We start from the raw sequence: 22,726 nt of genomic DNA on the forward strand, positions 1-22,726 counted from the left end.
ACTCATCTTCCTTTCATAAACAACATGGCTTTCAGATTGAATTAATTTTTCAATATTAAAATTAATTTATCGTTCGATTTAAAGTTCTATTCGTTTAACCGAAACTTTAAGACGGTTTAATTCGGAAGTTTAAATTTATGTCGAATTTAAACAATTGAACCTTAAATTTAGAAAATTGGGACTCCTATTTTAATTGATATATTCACTAGTAGCTGAACATTATAGTAATGACGAATTGATAGTATATTCACGATTTTTCAGAATGGTTTTTCCTTTCAAGAAAGACTTTCATTGACTAGGACTAAACATTAAGCATTAAGTCCTGGTCCTGTGAAAAGGCATCCAGTATATTCATAACAAAAGATGTAAAATGGTTCAGAACATCAGGTAATATACAATTGGAAAACTCCGAAATTAATTCACTTTTACTTCGCTTCGTTTGATAATTCAAAAGTCATCGAGAACTTCAAAACAGAACGACAATAGCAAGTGAAATTAATATTTTAATTAATGTGGGCATTAATAAACTGATTGCGAAAAGCTGATTTTAACATTACGGGTATATCAAACTTCACAGAAACTGTTTCATTTTGTCCAGGAAACTACACTAAAGGATTAATAACAATTAAAGGCTCTGTAGGACTTATTTAACAAAATATTTATTGTAGTTTTGCTATGATTTTTATTAATTCGACAAGGTTAGTTTTTGTTATGGCAATCAGTTCAATCGACCCATTAAGTTTTCGATTACCCTTAATGAATGCAGTAATATAAACAAATGATTTTAATAGCTTTTAAATAAATAAAAAAATTCAAGTATTTTGTTATTTGTTGGAAACAAATCCCGAAATGGTTTTCCTCTCACTGTATTCAAATATGTTATTCTCTAGTCGTAATTTGTAACTGCAACTACTTTTGGGTAAAATAGGGAAACGCTTTTTTTTCAGTAAAGCGAGTTACAAAAATCGATTTGCCGGCAAAGCAAATTTAAAAATATTTGAACAGGTTAATTGGAAAACGGGACCCTCAACTTAAGTATATAATCGAAAAGATTATTTGATAATGTTACCTTGAATACAGAACCTAATAATTAATTTTTGAATTTACGGCAAGAAAGAGCTAATTACATTTTATATATTGCTTAAAGTTTTGTTTGTGTGCATCAGTTTTAGTTGAACTTTTTAAGTCTTCATCTTGCAAATTCAGTTGGAACTTTGTTGCTCATCCGGCAATTCTTTGAGTAAATACCAAAATAAACCCTTTGCTGAATATGTTTTTAGGTATCTGACCGAAAGAAATCGTCGAAAAAGAGAGAAATGGTCTAATTAAATCTTCGTGTTTACAAATTAAATTTCCATCTCGATGTCGATTTATTAAAGACAGTTTATATCAACACTTATTATTTGCCCTTTTAATTGCTTTCAAACAAACGCTTTCTGAGGCGATCCATATCGAAAAGCCCAGATTATTTCAGAGCTAAGTTTTGCTGCTTAAAATAAAAAAAAAAATGTATATATATATATATATATATATTTATTGACAAGTTAAAATTTACTTAAAATGTATTTATCACATCGGTCAATTATATTCAACACGCTTATTGATATTATAAGGCACAAAAGCGCAAATAATCATTGATATTGTTCACATTCATGCATTTTATAGTATAGTGATAGTTTTTTCGAAGTGTGACAAATTTTCAGATTTATTTAATGAAATACACAAAAATCTACTAGTTTAAACTTTTTAGTCCTACTGCAAATAATAGCTTTTGTCGCAAATTTCCGAGTTTGCTAATGCAAATGTTTCCTATGTCCAATGAAGTTGACATACGAATGTTAAAGCCAGAACCGTTTTTTTCCTGTGAAATTGAAGATGGGAAGCACGGTACTAAGTCAAATTGAGTTCTCTAGATTTCCCAAGTGACAGCTTCATCATAATTAGGAGATTTGATTTTAGATTCTTCATAGCGATGTTGTCATGACTGACTTACGGATCTTAACCATGTTTTTCGCTGAATCTTAGCTCCCCTTAATCCCAAGATAAGGGGGAACGAAATAAATTTTAAGAATGTAAACAACTTGATTTAATACTTGCACAAGTTTTGAATTTAGTAAACTGATAGTCAAGTATAGTAGACTCCTCCTTCCCTTGTCGCAACTACACACACAACAGCACACCTAAACAAGTAAGGCTGATCTGACTAATATATTTTTTAAATAAACTATTTACCCCATAAATGTGTTTAACATGAGTAGATATACCAAAGAAGCTGTTTAGTTCCTTGATTTGATAAGTGACTGTAACACATTACAAACGAAAGCCTCGACCAGCCTAACTTCGCCTTTAGACTCTTACTGCTGCAGTAACATGTTCTCCCTTTTTCTGCTCGAGGTTACGCTATCCTCTTTAAAAGCAACTTCAGCTCTTAGATAGCGTGTTTGCGAAAATGTTAAAATATCTGGAGAAAAATGTGGAGGGCAGGGCGACCACTTTCCAGAAAAACCCGATGTATCGAACCTATGAAAAATGTTGTTGATTTTTTATGATTCAGCTACAGCAATACACGACGATACGTGGAAAAACTTAAATAGCTGACCCTATTTCGTGGTTGGACCAAGCTCTTCTTCCGTTGATTCAAGAATATGTATAGCTCAACGACTTTCTTAATACATGAAAAATAGTCATGTAAAGTGCTTTGGAAAGTCCAGCAGATGACTTTTCTAGACATATTTTGCCCTGCATCCTACGACCTAAATCAAAGAGTTATTCAAGTCTCAACCACACTATCGATGCATAAAAAAATCCCACAGCTTTTCCCAAATTTAAATAAATTCTCGTCTAATTATTGGTATAACAGCTAAATACATCATTAGTAAGCTCAAAAATTCCTCTTTAATAGTGCCCATCTCTCTGCATTCAATTCTTTCCATTGGACGAATGATGTGCTTAACCCCAATCACAAGCTTTTAATATTTCAATTGTTGACAGATTATATAGATCTTTCTCAAGTGAAAATTCAGTAATTTGCTAATTATCTCATTAAAGGTAATTTTAAAGTTTAATTAAAAACAAACATGCAAACGATATTCGCGAAGGTGCCTAAGGACGTCTTCGATATAACGGCTGTTAGAAATTAATTTTAAGCGAAGTTTCCCTGAAAACTTTGTTAAAACCAGATTTTCGTTAAATATTTTATTAAACCTAACACGATCCGCGTCTATTATACTATCAAATATCTAATACGCTCAAAAAGAGCGGTTTTACTATATGTATGTAAAGAGACACTCTTCATAAAGAGAAATGATAAGAAACCTCAAGTAAGCGTTGAAATATCAGAGGCATATATTTGATAAATTCATATTCTATCAGTCTGTTAGTCAAGTGTTTGATGGTAAATTGCGAATGGCTTAATCTACGCCCCACGTTTACGGTTCACCGCCATCAGCAAGATTTTTTTCCTGATCGCCCGTTATATTTTCATAAAACCAAAATATTTTACACCAGTGTTTGTAATTTTGAAATTCGAATTTTACACTTATCCCCTACATTTATCGAAAATAAATGAAAAACGTGTGTCGAAATTTCTGTTGAAACACGAGGAATTTTCCTAAATTTTGTATAAGGCCGGATTTTGCGATTTTCGCTTGTCGTGTTCCTCAAAGTGACGTTCAATCCAAATATTAATGCCATCCATAGATTGCTGCTGGGGTGGCCTTAATATTGGGACAGGGGGAGAAGGAACGATCTATTATTAATGATTTTAGTATAGAGGTTTTAAAACAATCTAAAGCAACGATAAAAGATTAGTTAGGACTTTTAAAAGAACTACGATGCTTTATACGACTGAGATATTCCCCAACAGGTCATTTTCCGGAAATAATATTGGGGCCGAGGTGGATGAATTCTCTACTACCGTTTTACTTTTAGAAATGGTTTGTATAGTTTTTTCGTTGAAGGTGTTTCACAAGGATCCCCTCTAGGCTATGGGTTTTAAATTGAAATAAACGTTTGCCTACCGGGGTCACATACATTATATTCAAAAAGCCCTAGTGGATGCAAAAATTAAATATTGCTAGGAATTTCGTAATAACATGTTCCCAGAACTTTCATTAAGGTAACAGGGCTATTTGTCGGTCGAGAAGCTTGGATTTGTACCGGTAAATATAGAGATCTCCGGTGAAAGCAAATTTACATTTTATGCCGTATGTACCAATTTCGGAGCTGGTTCTTGCTGATTTTAATTAAAATTGTTTTCTCGTGATTTGCAGTATTTGATGTTTGTTTTAGGCATCCGATTCAGATTTAAAAATGCTTCATATCAAAGGCATGGCAAATAGCAAATGTCATAATCAACACCCTGCGGTTACCGTTCACCGCTTATAGCGAGATTTTTTTTATGATCACGCGTTACATGCTCATAAAGCCAAAATGTTTTAGTCCTGTGTTTGCTATTTTGAAACCCGAATTATGAACATATCTTCCTCATGGGTCGAAAATCAATCGTGTCGAAATACAAGGAATTATCCTTAATTTTGTGCACGTTCCGATTTCTGATTTTTGTTTGTCATTTTTCCCGGGGTGGTATTTAATCCCGATAATAGGGCCACCCACGGGTCAATATTGTGGCTTTATTTCAAAGATATAAACTCTAAACATACAGTGTTGATTTGACAGCCCCTCAGAGTCCTATGAGTTTGTTTGTCATTTCATAAAAAAATCAATCATGGTGATGTGCATATACGACGGTAATGAAGGTACATTTTAAATTTAGCGACAACCTTACAGGGTGTCCCAAACAAGTAGTGCGTTATTTTTTTAATGGCATCACTTTTATTTTTTTCAATTAATGAAATCCTCTCTTGATCCTCTGTTGGTTCCTAAATTTTGTAACCCTGGGATTTAATGCCTCATAAAAAAATTAATACCGCAACTGAATAAAGTTTGATTTTAATAATTTTGGAATATATTTTCATACAAAACCACCTTAGCAGTCATGAATACTCATTTAGCGAAACACATGTATAAGGTGTTCGCAATAACGACTTCAATATTCACCTGTTCAACTTATTTATTTATTTTTTTAATAGAACGGTACGTTTTTTATGATTTAGGGCGAAAGAAAATTCAATTTTCTTCTTCCTGGTATAAATTATGATGTATATTTATCTTAAATATTAATGGAATTATTAATGGTTTGGTGAAAACCTGCATCCCTAGCTAAGTGTTTAGCCATGGTCTCCATATTTTTTGTTTAAAGTTTTGACAATTTATTTACGATTTTTTGTTTGTTCAAAATCTGTTTATTTTAGAACTGGCCATCAAAATAAAGTATACTCAATAAGAACTTATTATTATGATTTTTGTAATTAATTCATATGATGGAAATTGTTTATTAGTATCTCAGCACAACAATTCCTAACAGAGCACAATGATTTTCTAATAGAGGACATCCTAACGTAAGTCGCCTAAAAAGTCTGAAAAAGCATTTTTAACGAACAGGAAGTGTTAATTATGAAAAGAAAAGTCGAAATAAAACGGTTTTAGGAGCCAGAAATAAACTGGAAATCAGGAATTGGTAGTGCCAAGCATTAGCGTAAGAGAAATTAGTCAAGAGGTTAATGAGCTGTTAAAACTTAAAATTAAAAAACATCGTAGCTATGGCAACGTATGATTAACACTAAAACATTTAGCCATTAACGCAATTCCGGAATAACTAATAATTTTATTAATATTGTAGATAAATAGACATTATTTTATATTAAAATGAAGAATATTGAATTTTTTTTCGACTTACGGCATAGAAAATAGATGATCCTATTTGCAAAACTCAAAAAAATTGAAGTCGAAAACTAATGTTGTTATTGTTAACACTCTATATGTTTTTTTTTTGTTAAATGAGCATTAACTCCTATTAAGGTGATCTTATAAGAAAATTATGTATAATATATAACATAATTCTACTATATACCCATTTTTTATACCGACCAATAACATACAAACCTCATATCTAGAAAACAATAAAACAACATGTCTCTTTATAGACATAAATAAGGCTTTAGACAGTGTTTAGCACAAAAGATTATTATAGAAACTATACAAATTTAACACACCCAAGAACTTAGTATACAGGGTGTTCTCGAATTACGTGGCCAAAATAATACCGCAGATTGTTTGAGTGAAAATAAGTCGATTTAACTAAACTTCCCTCAGTCCAAAAGTTGATAATTATGGAGCTACAGGATGTTAAAGTTGAAAAAAAAATCACATTTTCTTTAATATTTTTCGATTTCTTTGAGTTAATTTCACGAAATTTCATATTTGAGGGTGTTTTAGGATACGAAATTCAAATTTATTAACGATTTAGTTGTTTCTTCTAGGGGGCGCCACAAGCGACCATTAGGACACATTTAAATCTCTGTAACTTTTTCGTACCACGGTGTATATTATTTTGGTATTTAAAAACCTTTTTCCCTACCTTTTATATTTAGAAAAGGTATACTTTATTGACGTCGCTAGAAGCAACGGTTTTGGAGAAAAACGCATAATTCTAATGCGCTGCATATTTGCGTTAGCGCTTTTAAGTAAATAACTCAGTTGGCTATGTTTTTAATTGACATTTTAACACTTGAATTTGTTTCTCAAATGTCAGTTTTTTTATTTAGCCCTCAGTTTTTCTTGTCAGTTTCGCTTCTTGTTCCTGTAAATATCCATAAGTATGGCCAATAAATTCACTTATTCTGAAATGGTGGATATGCTGTTAGTTTATGGACTTTGCCGTTGTAATAGTCAAAAAAGTGTACGAGTTTACAAGGAAAAATATCCTTTCCGTAGAATTCCAAATCGGAAAACTTTTGTTAATATTGAAAGGCGTCTAATTTTAAGGTAATTTGCATGCATCATCAGGCTTAGATGCATTTTTCTCCAAAACCGTTGCTTCTAGCGACGTCAATAAAGTATACCTTTTCTAAGTATAAAAGGTAGGGAAAAAGGTTTTTAAATACCAAAATAATATACACCGTGGTACGAAAAAGTTACAGAGATTTAAATGTGTCCTAATGGTCGCTTGTGGCGCCCCCTAGAAGAAACAACTAAATCGTTAATAAATTTGAATTTCGTATCCTAAAACACCCTCAAATATGAAATTTCGTGAAATTAACTCAAAGAAATCGAAAGATATTAAAGAAAATGTGATTTTTTTTTCAACTTTAACACCCTGTAGCTCCATAATTATCAACTTTTGGACTGAGGGAAGCTTAGTTAAATCGACTTATTTTCACTCAAACAATCTGCGGTATTATTTTGGCCACGTAATTCGAGGACACCCTGTATATTATAAGAAACCTAATAGAAAACTGACACCTAGAGGTATCCATAAACAACACCTTTTTTTTTTATATTGTCCCCTGAGTAGGGACTCACATAAGGATCGCCACTCACGTCATTTCTTTACAACATTTATTGCCACTACATATACAGTCATAACCTACAAGGTAAAAATTACTTTGAGAAAACAGCATATTTACTATAATACACTGACGACATTACACTTATCAAACACAACAAAACCACGACGAAAGTGGTGGAAAAACTGTAGACACTAACGGACAAAACAATGGCTCGGTTCTACAGATGAAGACTAATACCAAACGCTACCAAAAATCAATTGCTACTTCCAAACCATTAGATAAAAGACAACCCCCCAACAGTAGCAACAGACGGTTACCAACGGAAACCAAAACTAGAAGAGAAATACCTAGAGATAACAGTTGATAATAAATTAAAATTCGTCAAACGCGCACAAAATACTAGAATGGAAATCATTAAACAAACCAAACCCTTTAGAACTCTGACATACAAAAACAAAGGAATTAGTATCAAAATGGCCACCAAAATTTTCAAATCCATTTGCAGATCGTTATTGGCCTATGCATATATACTAAAGTATATGTTACAGAGAGAACAAGACCCCACATACAAACTACATAACAGATCCCACTGAGACTAATTACCAAGATAAAACACCCCGAGAACACCCTCCACAATTCATCCAAGGCATATTTATATGAATGGACGCTAATGACTACAATAACGGAAAAATTACTACATCTACAATCCAAATGGAAAGATAACTACTACAATTGGACTATACTCAATCTCCTTTGCCTAACAAGACAAAGTAAACATTTTCGCTTCCTCTTCTTTTCCACTGCACTGCTGGAATATTTCCAATAATTGTGATTTTTTTTTCTACTCTCTTTTGTGTATATTTGATTGAATTGTAAAGAAGAAAGGTAAAACATCATGTCACGGGCTGAAAGGCTATTGGGCCGAGTAGCTCTTGCTTAGGTAAATTAAGATTTTCTACTATTACTATTATGATGTAAGTATACATCTTAAAATTATGAAAATATAACTTACGTTAACTACGATATTAATTTTTTTATGAAGCACTACAAATTTGTTTTATACCGACATAGCTACAAGTCACTGCATCCCAATGTTTAAAAAATCTAGGAACTAACACAGAATTCAGAGAGGATTTCATCACATGAATAAAATGCGGGTGGTCGCATTAAAAAAAATGACACTGTATGACGCCCCGCTTTTTTAGAACACCCTGGGAGGCTGTCATTAATTTCTAAATTTGCCTTCATTAGTCTCATATACATCCCCAAAATTGATTTTTTTTTAATCACAAATAAACTCATAGGAGTCCGAGGGGCTGATAAATGAGTGTTTATTTATTTGAGTAATTTGATTGAAAAATTTTGTATACTTGTATAGAATTAGAACAGCGTCGACACTGAAACGTTCCGCACGGGGAGCGAAAAAACGATTGATTATTAATCGTTCCAACCTAAAAGCTTAGAAATAATCCAAAGCAACGATCAAACATTGATTAAGATTTTTAATAAAAGTATGGTGCTTTATTCATTAAATTTCAATTGAGAAATTCTTCAATAGTTCATTTTACTGAAATAATATTGGGGCCGTGGTGAATGAAACTGTTACTATAGTTTTACTTTTAGAAATGGTTTGTATAGTTTTTTCCGCTGAAGGAATTTCACAGGAATCCCCTTCAGTCTGTGGGTTTTAAATTTAAATAGACGTTTGCCTACTGAATTCTCATATATTAGATTCAAAAATACCTTAGTGGATGCTAAAATTAAATATTGGCAGGAATTTCATAATAACGTATTCAGGGTTTTCATTAAGGCAACAGGGCTATTTCTCGGTCGAGGGGATGGATTTATACCGGTAAATATCGAAGTCTTCGATACAAGTAAATTTACATTTTATGTAGTATGTGCCGATTTCGGAGCTCGTCCTTGGTGATTTCAATTAAAATTGTTTTCCCGTGATAGGCAGCAAATGATGTTTGTCTTGGGCATACCATTCAGATTTAAAAATACTTCGATAAATGAAACAAGCAGGTATGTAATTAATGCTTCGCAGATGTACTCGTAATCTTCAAAGCAATCTTTCCTTTTGGGTGTGTTATTTGGCTGATTAGCTGAAAATGCATGTTGCATGTCGTTTTTTTCTCTTTAATCGGCAAAGCAAAATATTGCTTTGATCTCAGCCCTGAACAAATCCGATAACGAACTTCATAATGAAATTTGCATTTTTCGATCAACTTCAAAGTTAAATCGTCTCCAATTAACTTCTGACATTTGAAGTTTCGCAATTACTGTAACTTTAAACTGGAACTAGCAAACTCCAGTTTATACGTCTATTGCTACCGATCTCAATAATCTAAATAATATATCAATTACCATTATAATGTAGATCAATTTTTTATTATCGGAAATGTGCAATATTATCAAATTCAGTTAATTGGTTCAACGAGTTTCAAGTTACCAGCTGCGTGGAAATTATTAGTGAAATAATCAAAAGCCATGCAGACATGAAACTAAATACTGTTATGTTCAGTCCCCAAATTAAACACGAGCTTGCCATTGCTATAGATTTGCTGCTTCTGGTTTGATTGATATTGACCATTTGACTGTAAACTACACTGCAATTTGCCAGTATTTTTTATTGCGCTTTTAGGGGATTTTTGATCCGCAAACCGATGTTCGGTAAATAAAATTTATTGTCTATTTTAGAACATTTCATGCTTTGACACTTTTTTTGCAAGAAGAAAGTTTTAAAAATGCAGAGAATTTTTTTTAATTTGGAAAATAATCTTCAATTTCCATTTTCAATCAGTCAATTAAAATAACAACATTTTGTTTAATATGTCAAGAAATCATCACTACGGACGGTCGACTATATCCAGACATGTCTTCAAACATCTTTTACAAGGGGGCAGAAAAAGAATATTTTTTTAAATTAATTTTAGATATTTTATCATAGGTAGCATGGATAAACAATGACGATTATACCAACGGAATGTCCCATTTTCGAGTTTGGGCATTAGAATCTCAGAAACCATAAGAGTTACACAGTCGACTAAATTCTGACAAAGTTACATAATTATCTCTTTAATGAAATGCAGTTTTGAGAGTAAGAAAACTTCCAATTTTGGTTTCTATTGGTTCTACTGAAGCCAATAGCCTATAAAACATGGTGAAAATCATTTAGCAAATGAATTATCTATCTCTTTCTTGCACACTGCTCCAAAAATGGAAAACTGATCGAACTACGAGAGACGCGATAGAAACTAGATTTGTTAAAATAATACGTTTTCGTATTTAAGAAAATGTAGTCGATACGTATGGGTATTAAATCTAATTATATTTGAGCTCCGAATGTCTGGTCTAATGAAGAGGAAAGGGTCACCGGATAATTAGAAAATTTAATAATTGCATCATTTGCTTCTTCCTCTGTATCTTCGTTAGTTTTCACATTAGATCAAGAAAACTCGAGTAACTAGGAGACAAAACCGATGAAATGGATGAATATTTGATATTACGTGCCCGCACGAATAATTCAGACAACCGGAAAATGGAATCATGGACAACCGAAATTCTACAAATTTATAAAAGGCTAAAAGTATCAATAACAAAATGTTACTGTTTTCTATACATTTTTTCAACAGAAGTTCAATTATAATACAGTTCGTTTTGCAAAAGTATGTATTTTTTCGGATATCTCAGACACATCTCGGAATTTTCTTAAGATCAAAACTGCATTTTCATGGCTTCCGAAAACCCACTGGTTACTTTAAAATTGGGAACAATCTGTACAGGGTAAGTTTTTAATAGTTCATGAAGGATCCTCGGAAACTATCAAACTTACAAACTTGTCGCAATATTGAAAGAATAGCAGGTGCATAATGAACTATCCAGATTGATTGTTTCTGCCAATTATGATTAATCAGATACAGCACAAACTTTGCAAGCTTATGGAGTATTTGAAAAATAATAATAGTTTGAATAAATCTGATTAGTGTACGTTGTTGTTAAAGTCAAAATTATCTTCAAACGTAATTTTTTCATGGTTTCATTAAAACCAATGATAACATAGCTATATAGATTAAAGGAAACATACAATATTCGTTTTTTCAAAATATACATACAGGAGTAAAACTCCCGCATAAATTCGTTAAAAATTGGAAAAAACATTTTTCATCAAAATGCTGAAACACGTCATATGTTTTTATAGTTGTGCATTTGTTTAAGTAATAAACATGTATACAGAGTTAACCATGTAGCAGATAAATATACTTTTTTATTTTACTTTTATGAAAATGCATATATGTATGTTATGACGTTTTTGAGTTTTTAAAAAAATTCTGAACATACATATTTCATGTAACATACTCATGTCTAAACTCAACAATTGTTCAAATATTTACGCAGCATGGCATTTAGAGTGGCCCAGTAAATCGTTTAAATTCACTCATCATGGCGCAGTTTGACCATTTAATACATTGGATTATAGTAGTTTATATTTTTATTTTTAAGTGCTAATAGTTTTATCATTATTTGTATTTTTTGTTTTTCCTTTGAAACCGTTTGAATTTACACCTGTAAATGTTACTTGAAATATGGTCAGAATTTCTTAAAGAACTCAAACAACTCATCATATACATGTCATTCTATAAGAAAAAAATGAAACAGTATATTCATCTACTACATAGGTAACCCTGTATATATGACTGTTACGTTAAAAAATTCACGAATAAAAACAATACTTGATGTGTTTCCGCGTTTTTAAGACAAATATTTCCTTAAATTTTTAACGAATTTATATGAGACTTTTGCTCCTCAGTGTATATTCAGTCACCTATGAAATAAAAAAAAAGTATATTATTAATTTTTTTCTCCATTTAATACATTTAGCGTTGTCAAAAGTTTTAAAATAAAATTTCATTTCAACTTGAGAGTTATGGTAGACACCTTAACAAACACTTTCAGCCAAGCTGGTATGAATTTGAGTCATAGGAAACTACGCTTTAGAAATTTCTGTAATTTTTAGTTCCAGGCTTGTTATGGTTCTTTCACATAAATAAGGGAAATTACAGTACTTGCAAGGCTGTGGTGATCATAAAAGTACCATTAAAATAAATTCCTAGGATAATTTTTAGCCGAAGCCAGGCATAGGGGACCTTTGCCTACGCGAGGGAAGATATTACAACGAATCCTATTCTTAGGATTTGAATTTTTGCGGCTTGACAGAACAAAACATTAGAAAACGCCGGTATCTGTTGGGGTATTATGAAGCACCAAAGCACCGAACCTGAAGCACAACAGACATTGCACTCAATGGTTAAGCCATTTCAAGACTGATAATTTCCGAGGTCTTTTTATCCTCTTTAAAAAAACTCACCCTGTATGATCACTGTAAAATTGATTTAATGAAAGAAACAAATAATGTACAGTGGTTACAATTACATATTGTGGCAATCAAAGCAACTTTTTAATTTCTAGCCGACTTAAGGTTGACACAGAAATATGATTTTCATTTCATTTTGACATATTTGTATAATAGATTTACGTGTTCAGGAAGTTTGACTTACATCTTTATTGTGATCATAGTTAGCACCATAAATGACTATTTGGCAATATACTCAATCCACAGTCAAGATTTTTCCCGTTTCTAATCCAGCTTGATCTAAAACTCCCATAAGTATAGAAATTCTATACATGTAAGGGCTTAGAGATTGCATTTATCGGACTTAAAGATTTCATTTATACCTTCTATTCATAATCGAATAGGAGATTTATTTTTTACGACAAATAGTTTAAGTTTGGAGTTTTTAACATTTAATTTGTAATTTCTTGTGGTAGCCATAAAATGAAACAAATAATTGAAGAAATTAAGAAAAAAAATTGATTTGGTCTTGAAACGTGAGTGGACTTTCAGACAGGGACTGTAGAATTACTCTTTGCAGGCACGGAAAAGTAGAAAAAAACCAGGTTCACTCAAATATCTGCAGAATAAGATTTTACAGTCACTTTACCTAAAAATGGATAATTTTTTTATCGATTTATTCCATGTGTTGACTTTGACCCATATTTCAAACCCGAATCTCATTTTTGCTTGATTTCTTCAATTATCTGCTTTATTTGTGCTCTATCCATCAGTAATAATCAATCCCCATCAGTGAAACGGCCGCAAATGTCCATTTTATAATTTTATTACGAATTTCATATTTATTGTACCTGCTTCTGCGTAGACTAAAAATTTTCAACCTATACCATCTATTCATGGCGAATTCCTGCCATAATTCCATAATCTTGAAAATCTGTAAAGGCGCATTGGGTTTTGAATAAAAAATTTCCCGTTGAAGAGGATGCTGAAGGAAACCTAATTTCTGAATAGCGACCTTTTGCCCATGTATAAGAAACATGTTAAATTGAGGGAGGTTTGCTGGCAATTATTTTCTAATATTTTTATTTTAAGTTTTATTTGAGTTGGAGGTAATAATACCCGTTGGAAGGTACAATTAGAGAACGACTCACTATAATAAAATAAAAGTGAAAGTTTGACTTTAACGTTTCTTGTTTGATTTGGTTCAGTGTTGAAGATCAAAGTACCTTGCTCAAAGACCCTAAGAATTACCTGAAATGTTTAATGGAAATAGTTGCTTTACACGCAGAACGTTGCGATTCGCCAATCGAAGGACAAGCAGTTTTCGAAAGTTAACTATTATATGTACTTGAGCAAAACTTTTCGTTCCTTACAAACAAGAAATTCCCTGACCCTTTATCAGAAAGGGATATCTATCATTTCGCGTTCACAGGCTGTCTACTTGGTAACTCTATAAATCATTTTTCATAAATCTTTTCATACTAAAGTGGCTGTAAAAGAAGGCCTTTAATTAGGCTAATTGCGCTTTCGAAAACGAAGCAAAATATTTCCAGTTAACATTTCACACTGCGTTTGCCGGGAGGTCTAGATATTAATGAATGATCCAATTTCAGGAATATTCGGTCCAGTTGACTTTCCGGGAACAATGGATGGACGAGAGACTAAAATTCAATGATTTGCATGGAAGGTTAAAGTATTTGACACTCACTGAAGCGAATAGGGTTTGGATGCCAGATCTTTTCTTCTCCAACGAGAAAGAGGGCCATACGCATAATATTATCATGCCTAATGTTTATATTAGAATTTTCCCTTACGGATCTGTACTGTATAGTATTAGGTATAATCTACACCTTATTGTTTACTCACACAATAAATACCTGAATTTTCCAGGATATCTCTCACATTATCCTGTCCCATGAACTTAAAACTCTACCCTTTGGACAGACAGATTTGTTCGCTTCGAATGGCTAGCTGTAAGTATCTTATATGTATGTATATGTTGTACGGCTCTGTATGTATAGAAGCTTACATAGCATTATCGGTACATATCGGATCTATTTTTACAAACTTGTCACCCCCAGATTTTCAGAAGTGTTACCTAAAGGAAAAAATGCCGAAACATGTCGACCTTAGAATGGAGGGGGAAGACGAAAAATAAAAATATAATAGTTCTTGCCCTCGATCGACAACAACGCAGGGGTGGTAACCCTTTCATTTTTTTTTATAAGCAACATGGATCAAGTGACACATTTTAAAGGTCTTCAAATTCCCTAAACAACCGTGCCATAATATTAGTTTTTGTATTCAATTTTTTCATAATTCTTAAATTTTTCAAGAGATGTCCAAAATGCATTGAATTATTTTCCATACAACAATACTTCGAGCTCTCGTCGCACTTCTGTAAACATCTGTTGTGGAATGTTACGACAAGCTTCTACAATCCCTCGACGTAATATTTAAAAATTTTGTGCAGGAGTCGCGTAAATTACGCTTTTAAGGCATCCTTAAAAAAAAGTCGGGAGGTGTTAGGTCGGGAGATTCAGCTGGACACTTAATGGTACTGTCGAATTAGTAAAACCTAATGTAGAGAGGTACCATTCTGTTGGAAATGCAATAAACCCTCATTCAGTAGTGGGTATCTTTTATAATTGTGATTCTTTCACGGAATGACCCATTTTTTCAACCAAAATTTAAATTACAAAAAAAATTGGCAAAGATTTATAGAAAATTTCAAAACCTTTAAAATCTCATATTACTTGACCTATGTTCCCTATTAAAAAAAAAACGAAGAGGTTGGTTCATAATTTTACATAAACACACAAATAAAATATAAAACATATAAAAGTTGTAAGATCTGATTTAGTTTCCGAAATATGGAATCATATTAATACTTGTATATTTTCGTTATTTTGAAAGTTCCCTCAACGATAGGTGGCCGGAAATGCATTTTCCAGTCCACAAGGACCTCAGTTGAGTCATCTGAGGTTGATGTAAGATCCAAGATGGAGAAGATAACATTGAGCAATGATATTTCGGAAATTTGTGAACCAATTAGTATGAAATGGCGATAAAAATAAAAAATTATGACAACGCGTCCATTTTCCCAGGTCATTATGTTACCTATTATCACGTGTATGCAAAAAACTATCAAGCTGTATGTGCACACACCCTCACTCTCAAATGAAATATTTTACGTACTTTTTCCTTCGAGACAATTATCAAGATCTTTTAAATCTTACCGAACACACTAATATTTCGCAATGAAGAAATAAATGTTATATTTAGGACTTATCAGACAAATATACAGGAAAAAAGGTGTTTTAAAATTAATGCGTAAAAAAGTAACTGTTCTAAAAAAGAGAGGGCATTAAAAAGTTCAGAAATATAAAAAAGTTCTTTAAATAAACTTTTCCGCCGAATTGCGTAGGCTTAAACAACAAGTTGTTAATGCTTTTTTAAAATGTTTTTTCAAGTATAAGACGCTCTGGTAAACTTGTTGCATTATTTTCAGATGGATGGACTACGGATGATTTGGTTTTCTTATGGAAGGAAGGCGATCCTGTGCAGGTGGTTAAAAATTTACACCTACCTAGGTTTACTTTGGAGAAGTTTCTTACAGATTACTGTAACAGCAAGACAAACACTGGTAAATTCAGTGTTTTCAAATCCTGCCGTTTCTTGTAAATTCTCCTTTTTATAGGTGAATACAGTTGTCTCAAAGTGGACCTCCTTTTTAAGAGAGAATTTAGCTATTACCTCATCCAAATTTACATCCCTTGTTGCATGCTGGTGATAGTGTCTTGGGTGTCTTTTTGGCTGGATCAGGGGGCGGTTCCAGCACGAGTATCCTTAGGTAAGTCTCTCTTACTTTAGAGCAAATCTTTCACAGTAGTGCTAAAACCCTGATAAATAACCTAGCTAAGCCAATATTTATATTTGGAAATTTACATGGATCTTCCTTTTCCAGCTGGTTCGATTAACGTTTTGTTTGAAAATTTCGAGAGAACGTGATGATATTTAATTTTGGGTGTTTACATTTTTTTTCTAGTGCGCCATCTGATATTTCTTTAGGTCATATTAAGCTCGAGGCCTTAATGGGTTTTATTTAACAACAGCTGTTTTCTTGGGCCAAATTGAAAAATCGATTAGGTATAAAAATTCTACTGCCACAGCGGAATAACTAATCTCGGGTACTTAGGGTAATTTAAAAATTTTCCGCATTAAGTAAAGCTGAAAATTTCAACTTACGCCTACATTTAGAAATAAAGAATTGAATTTGTGACTACCTCCAAGGAAAACGAAAATTAATTATTCCAGATAAATATGGCATTTATTTAAGAATGAAGTTTCCCTTTCGCCCTGCCAAAACAAATTTTCCAGGTATATGGCGAAGATTAAATAGAACTTATTGTTTATGTCAAATACGAGGTTTCTAAGCGGCTTTTCTTCCATATATTGCTCCTCTATGTACATAATATTAAGTTTTAATTGAGTTAAGAATCTAAGACAGGATTTGGAACATGCGAACTACGTTGCGGGAATAGCTATATCCAAGAGAATGTTACCTTAATTAATTATCAAAAATAGATCGATGATTCCATGAGTGAGTTCTAGCAAATTAGATCAAAGCTCTCTTGCATGATAGGTAATAATTTCCATTGTTACCAGAATTGGTCTTGAAAATGTTGAGTGGTTTGTCAAAAATTTTAAACGAGTAAAGCAATTACGATTTATTGGCCATTTTGCTCCGGCAGGTTGAAAATTTAATTTAATTTCATCATTTTGTCAAGATTGGGTTTGCAATTTTAAACAATTTGAGAATAATTGAATGTATAATGGATCTCAACATAATTTTAATTATTAATTAACAGAACATTTTTCAAAAAAATAGGTATTATTGATACAATTGGTTTTTGACTTAACTGTAATTTTTGTAAAATTCTGAAGCACTTGTTAGATACCGCAATTTTCATCCCTCAAGGTCCATTACACATTCAAGCAATTTCAAACTCGTCACGAGGTCTCAATAATTTTTCGTATGAGCCCCGTGGGATGGGCAAAAGATTTTTGAGTTCATGAATTTATTATATATTATCGTTTGAAAATTTTATAAAAAATATAATTATTAACATATTTTTGCATGTGTTAACAAGTGACAAAAACTATTTTCACATCTTGGAAAGTTACGAATTCATCTCTATATTTACTTTTATACTTATGCCGGTTTTGACAAACATGAATAAACTGAATAAGTAAAAGTGTGTTTATGCTGCGTTTTAACACCATACAAAGCAACAACTGCTCCGCAGGGAAACATATCGTTTCAAACATAGCTACAGTAACCACACCTAAATAAGACACCTTGTATAGGTACATTTGTGTGGCAAGTCTGTAAAGGAATTGATCGGTCAAGTAGGAATGGAAAGAAGATATTGGGAAACACGTGTTTATTGTGGCTTTATCAGGCATGTATGCATGCAAAATAGCTATGTACATGTTATGCTATACATATCCGAAGATATCCGCACATGTGGGTATAGTTTGAGAAGGATAACAAGGAAAAAAAGGACAACAGTCTCTCAAAGATTCCTCAATATGCGGACATGACACGGTATCTTCTCCATGGACACCTGCTGTGGCTGTCCAACAGGCTCTTTCCATTTCTAGTTCAACGCTTAATTTCTTTGGCTGATTTACCACTAACTTTACTTTTATTTATATTTTTATTCATCCGCACTAAACTTTTCCACGTGGTAAAACTTAAACACAATTTTAATTTCTAATTTAAATCATATTTTCTGCACACATTTTTTTAGATTTTTTTACGACCTGAACCTAATTAAATTTAAAACATTATAGGAGTGACAACATTGCTAACAATGGCAACTCAAACGTCAGGTATCAACGCATCATTGCCTCCTGTATCATACACAAAAGCTATCGACGTATGGACCGGGGTATGCTTGACATTCGTGTTCGGCGCTTTATTGGAGTTTGCGCTGGTGAATTATGCCTCACGGTCAGATATGCATCGCGAAAATATGAAAAAGCAGCGCAGACAAGTTGAATTAGAACACGCGCAGTCTTTAGACGGGGCTTCTGATATGATTGATACTGATAGTAATACCACTTTTGCAATGGTAAGAGGCCGATCTTTACAAAATCACATTGTCGCTAACAACCCTTCTCCTTTGCTTCAGAAGCCTTTAGTGCGCGCCCCGGGTGATCCGATGAGATTAGAGAAAGCTCATTGTGAGGTTCATATGCAACCAAGACCCAACTGTTGTAGATCTTGGTTGTCTAAATTTCCTACTAGGTCTAAACGCATCGATGTCATTTCAAGAATAACTTTTCCGTTGGTATTTGCTTTGTTTAACGTTATTTACTGGTCGACGTACCTATTCAGGGAGGAAGCAGAGGAGTCTTAAATTTTGTTTTAATGACGTGAGGTTAATGTTTGCTTCTGAAAGTTGCATAGTTTGTTAACCACGGTAAGGCGAATTTGGTCGCAGGCTTATTAAGCAATAATTATTCAGTTCTTATTATTGCTCAATTTTTTTTAATTCCTAGCCAATCATTTGCAATAATTTTTACACCTCTTAAATATCCTCATTTCAGAAGAGATCAACGACCTATCAACATGCAAAAAATACTTTTAGGATATCCAAATTATTGTGTTAAACTCTTCTCTATTCCATTGTTGGTTTAGGATAAATAAAAAACTTTAGAGTTGGTTCCATTCCCAGTCCATCACGAGTAATCGAAAAACCTAACAAAATTGAAAAATCACATTTACCAAATGTCGAAATTCAAGATGTTAACTGTGGTAGTTCTACGAATTTATGAAGATACTCTTGAAAAATAGTGACCTCTATACAGGGTGGTTGAAAACAAAGTGTGGCGTTGTTAAATTGTTTTTTGAATTGTAATTTTGTACCTATCATAGCAGTTTTATGAAGAATAACGAATAAATTTTGCATTATGTATCACACTTGACGATTCGATAAAAACTGTTTATCGTCAGTATCTTCGAAATTAATCGTATTTTTCAAATGTAAATATGATAGAATATTTCTTTCGTCAAGACACAATTTTGGCTTAATTTAACAGCTATTTTTCCAGTTAAATTTGGGACACCCTGATGATACAGCCGTAAAATTACAATACCTGTTAATCGCTAATGATTTCATGTAACTTCCAGATAATGTCAAGTAGATGCTCGCTAAAAAATTAAAAAATTACTGTAATATTAAAATGTCATAATAGCACTTATAGAGTTTTACAGAAATTTTAATTGATATATTTTGAGACTTTTAAGTTTTATTTTGCTGTTGTGTAACTGAAGGGTGTTCCTGGATTTTTAATAACCCTCATGAAATCTAAATTGACGTCGACATTTTTCCAACTCCAAAGCTTTTTGATTTTTCCTAAACCTTTGGATGTCAAAATGTTCCAGAAAGCATTCTTAATTTCAGGCGGTTGGATAGGTTTATTGAACCGCGATTAAGAATATTGATATTATAATGCAAAAATCTAATAACTACTTTTACCACTAAACGCTTCAGTGCCAAAGCAGATCATCTTCCCTAAAATTTTCACAAAATAAATGTAAAAATACGAAATAAGTAATCACTGTGTATATACAATTATTATTGACTAATAAGGAAAATTATCGTCAGGGTAGCAAGGAGAATATGGGGTAATAAGGCCTCATTAAGAACGAATAATGAATTTAGATTAGGAGTTGGCTTGATTTTTTTAGAGAAGGAAACTTAGAGCGCAAATAGTGGATTACAGTGCTACCTTATATCAGTGATACATGTCTTGGTATTGAACACTGGATTGAGCCCCAATGGTCGAAACCAACTTCCGTGTTATTTGTATTCGTGTTCCTCCTTTTGTTTTCCGCATGAACATAATACAATTAAAGTAAGCTCTTAAAATCAGTTAATAACAGCATTGAAGCTTAAACTTTAGGGAGTTATGTATTTTGAGAAAATCAAAGGGGTTCCTCATCTTAAATGGCATTATAATAATTGCCTAAATCGCCTCTCTAAATATGATACAAAAGTTCTTTTAACTCTAATCTACATGTGATGGCTTTTCTGATTGTCTGCTCTGAGCATATACGTGTTACTTCTAAACGTACTTGTCTAGTTAATTGATTTTAAAATATGTCATTAACTGGTTGTTAAAATTAAGATACCTAGTTAATATGCACGTGCGGTGGCAGTTTGAACAGGCGTGTGTATTACCCTATCTTCCCCTAGTCTAAGACCTACATTATAGAGGCACAAATAGCTACGTAGAGGTTCCTGCATATTTTATCTTGCTTTTGCAGAACCACGGACATTAAAAGTTCTGGCTCAAATATTAAAATTATGCCGTCTACTGTTAGTGTAGCTGGTTTACATAATAGAATAGGCGACCTACTATTGGTTGTAAAATTTTCTTTATTGTGTTAGTTTAGTGGTTAATTTTAAAATCTGTAGGCGAAAGGCAATATTGGACAGTCTTGCAAATATGACATTCATATTGTCTATCCATATCTCTGAGAAAACTGTCGCAAAATTGCCTTTGCCCACTATTTTAACTAATTAGAGTGAAACATTCCGAAATGTGATATTTATAGTTATAATGGTTAACAAAGGCGATCTGGTATGCAACTTTTTGAAAAGTTATCTTCTAGCCCCTGTAGCACAAATTTAATAACGCAAAATTGTCGTTTACTTTGATCGAGTGAAGTCTACGTATTATCTACAACCAGGACACTTTTGTGGACATAAGTAAAACATGGTGACCCATGCGCCGCAAGGAGGTAGCCAAGTGAATTTTTGCAAATCTCTTGAGAATAAATAAGCAACCGAAATTAAATATCGAAACACCTTAACCTCCTTTCAAAATCCACAGGGGCTTAAGAAATAGGATGAAAGTCTATAGCGTTACCCATATGCAAATAGTCCTTTAACGATGCCTCTTGACACGCAGTTTGATTTATGAGCTAATACTTGATATATTATTACGTACGTGGAGTCCAGAAATATTATGGCAAAAACACATTTTGCTACCTCATCTTCGTATTATTATAAAGTACAAGGAATATGATACGATATATGAAAATAAAGTTTGTGTAGGAAATTGGAAATTTTCAGTTCAGTTTGGCTGTACCTTGTGAAAGAAAATTGTGTTGGTTTGAATTAGAATAATGTTCCTCTCTATGATTATTGTTATATTGACTGAAAATCTATTCGAAAGTAGGTACATAATCACACTTGGGTAGCTTCTCTGCACGCAATCGTTTATTAGATATAACAAAAACAGAATTTTTATACGTTGTAGTTAAGGTTAACAAATTAATTATAAGATTACAGTCGCTCAGGAGCAAGGCCAGAGATAGAGGTGATATTGCAAAAATCCCTCTCTAAAGTCTCTAATGTACTTTGATTTTTTATGCTTATATTTTGCATGTTTATATCAATCCATATTCTGCTCAACATACCTCTTATAACAAATTAAACAAACAAGGATTTGGTCACTGATCTTACACCGTCACATATTGCTTAATGTGTATGATTTCAGTTAAGTATAATTATAAGATCAGCTCCCCACTAACTAACAATACAAATTTATAAGAGGTAGGTCTATGATGAGCTTATACAGGGTGGCTAAAACCAACGTTTATGTAGAAATAACTGTACCCAAATAAAATGTGGTTGCCGGTGTTTTGTATTCACTGTCAATGATACTGTATTGTAGGACATACACACTTGTCCCAGTCACTGATGACTTTGGGAGCCATTTTCACTAAGTTTGTAAATACTTTCTGTAGGACATATTTAGAAGACGGATTTTTTATTAAAATAAACTTTGATATTTATAGATGTTTCTTTAAAGATTATTGAAATTTGACTATTAATATGTAATAAAATTGTAGAATAAATATGTGTTTTTCGTGTTAATA

At 32.6% G+C, this 22,726-nt stretch overlaps 1 protein-coding gene across 5 annotated transcripts in view; it reads left to right on the forward strand.

The window, feature by feature from the left end:
- GluClalpha (glycine receptor alpha 1) overlaps window positions 1-22,705 on the forward strand; it is a 40,634-nt gene extending 17,929 nt beyond the window's left edge. For 3 of the 5 annotated variants that reach the window (XM_066299368.1, XM_066299367.1, XM_066299369.1), the window contains exons 4-9: window positions 14,379-14,602; window positions 14,656-14,738; window positions 16,277-16,411; window positions 16,466-16,618; window positions 18,625-18,905; window positions 18,966-22,705. In XM_066299368.1, the coding sequence (XP_066155465.1) occupies window positions 14,379-14,602; window positions 14,656-14,738; window positions 16,277-16,411; window positions 16,466-16,618; window positions 18,625-18,905; window positions 18,966-19,193 (1,104 nt within the window). In that variant the 3' untranslated portion in view covers window positions 19,194-22,705. Of the gene's footprint in view, window positions 1-14,378; window positions 14,603-14,655; window positions 14,739-16,276; window positions 16,412-16,465; window positions 16,619-18,624 lie in introns of all 5 variants that reach the window. The other 2 variants (XM_066299366.1, XM_066299365.1) reach the window with 1 other exon arrangement.
- The last annotated feature ends 21 nt before the right edge of the window (window positions 22,706-22,726 follow it).

This window comes from Euwallacea fornicatus, chromosome 33 (genome assembly GCF_040115645.1).
Source record: "Euwallacea fornicatus isolate EFF26 chromosome 33, ASM4011564v1, whole genome shotgun sequence".
Lineage (NCBI taxonomy): Eukaryota > Metazoa > Arthropoda > Insecta > Coleoptera > Curculionidae > Euwallacea > Euwallacea fornicatus.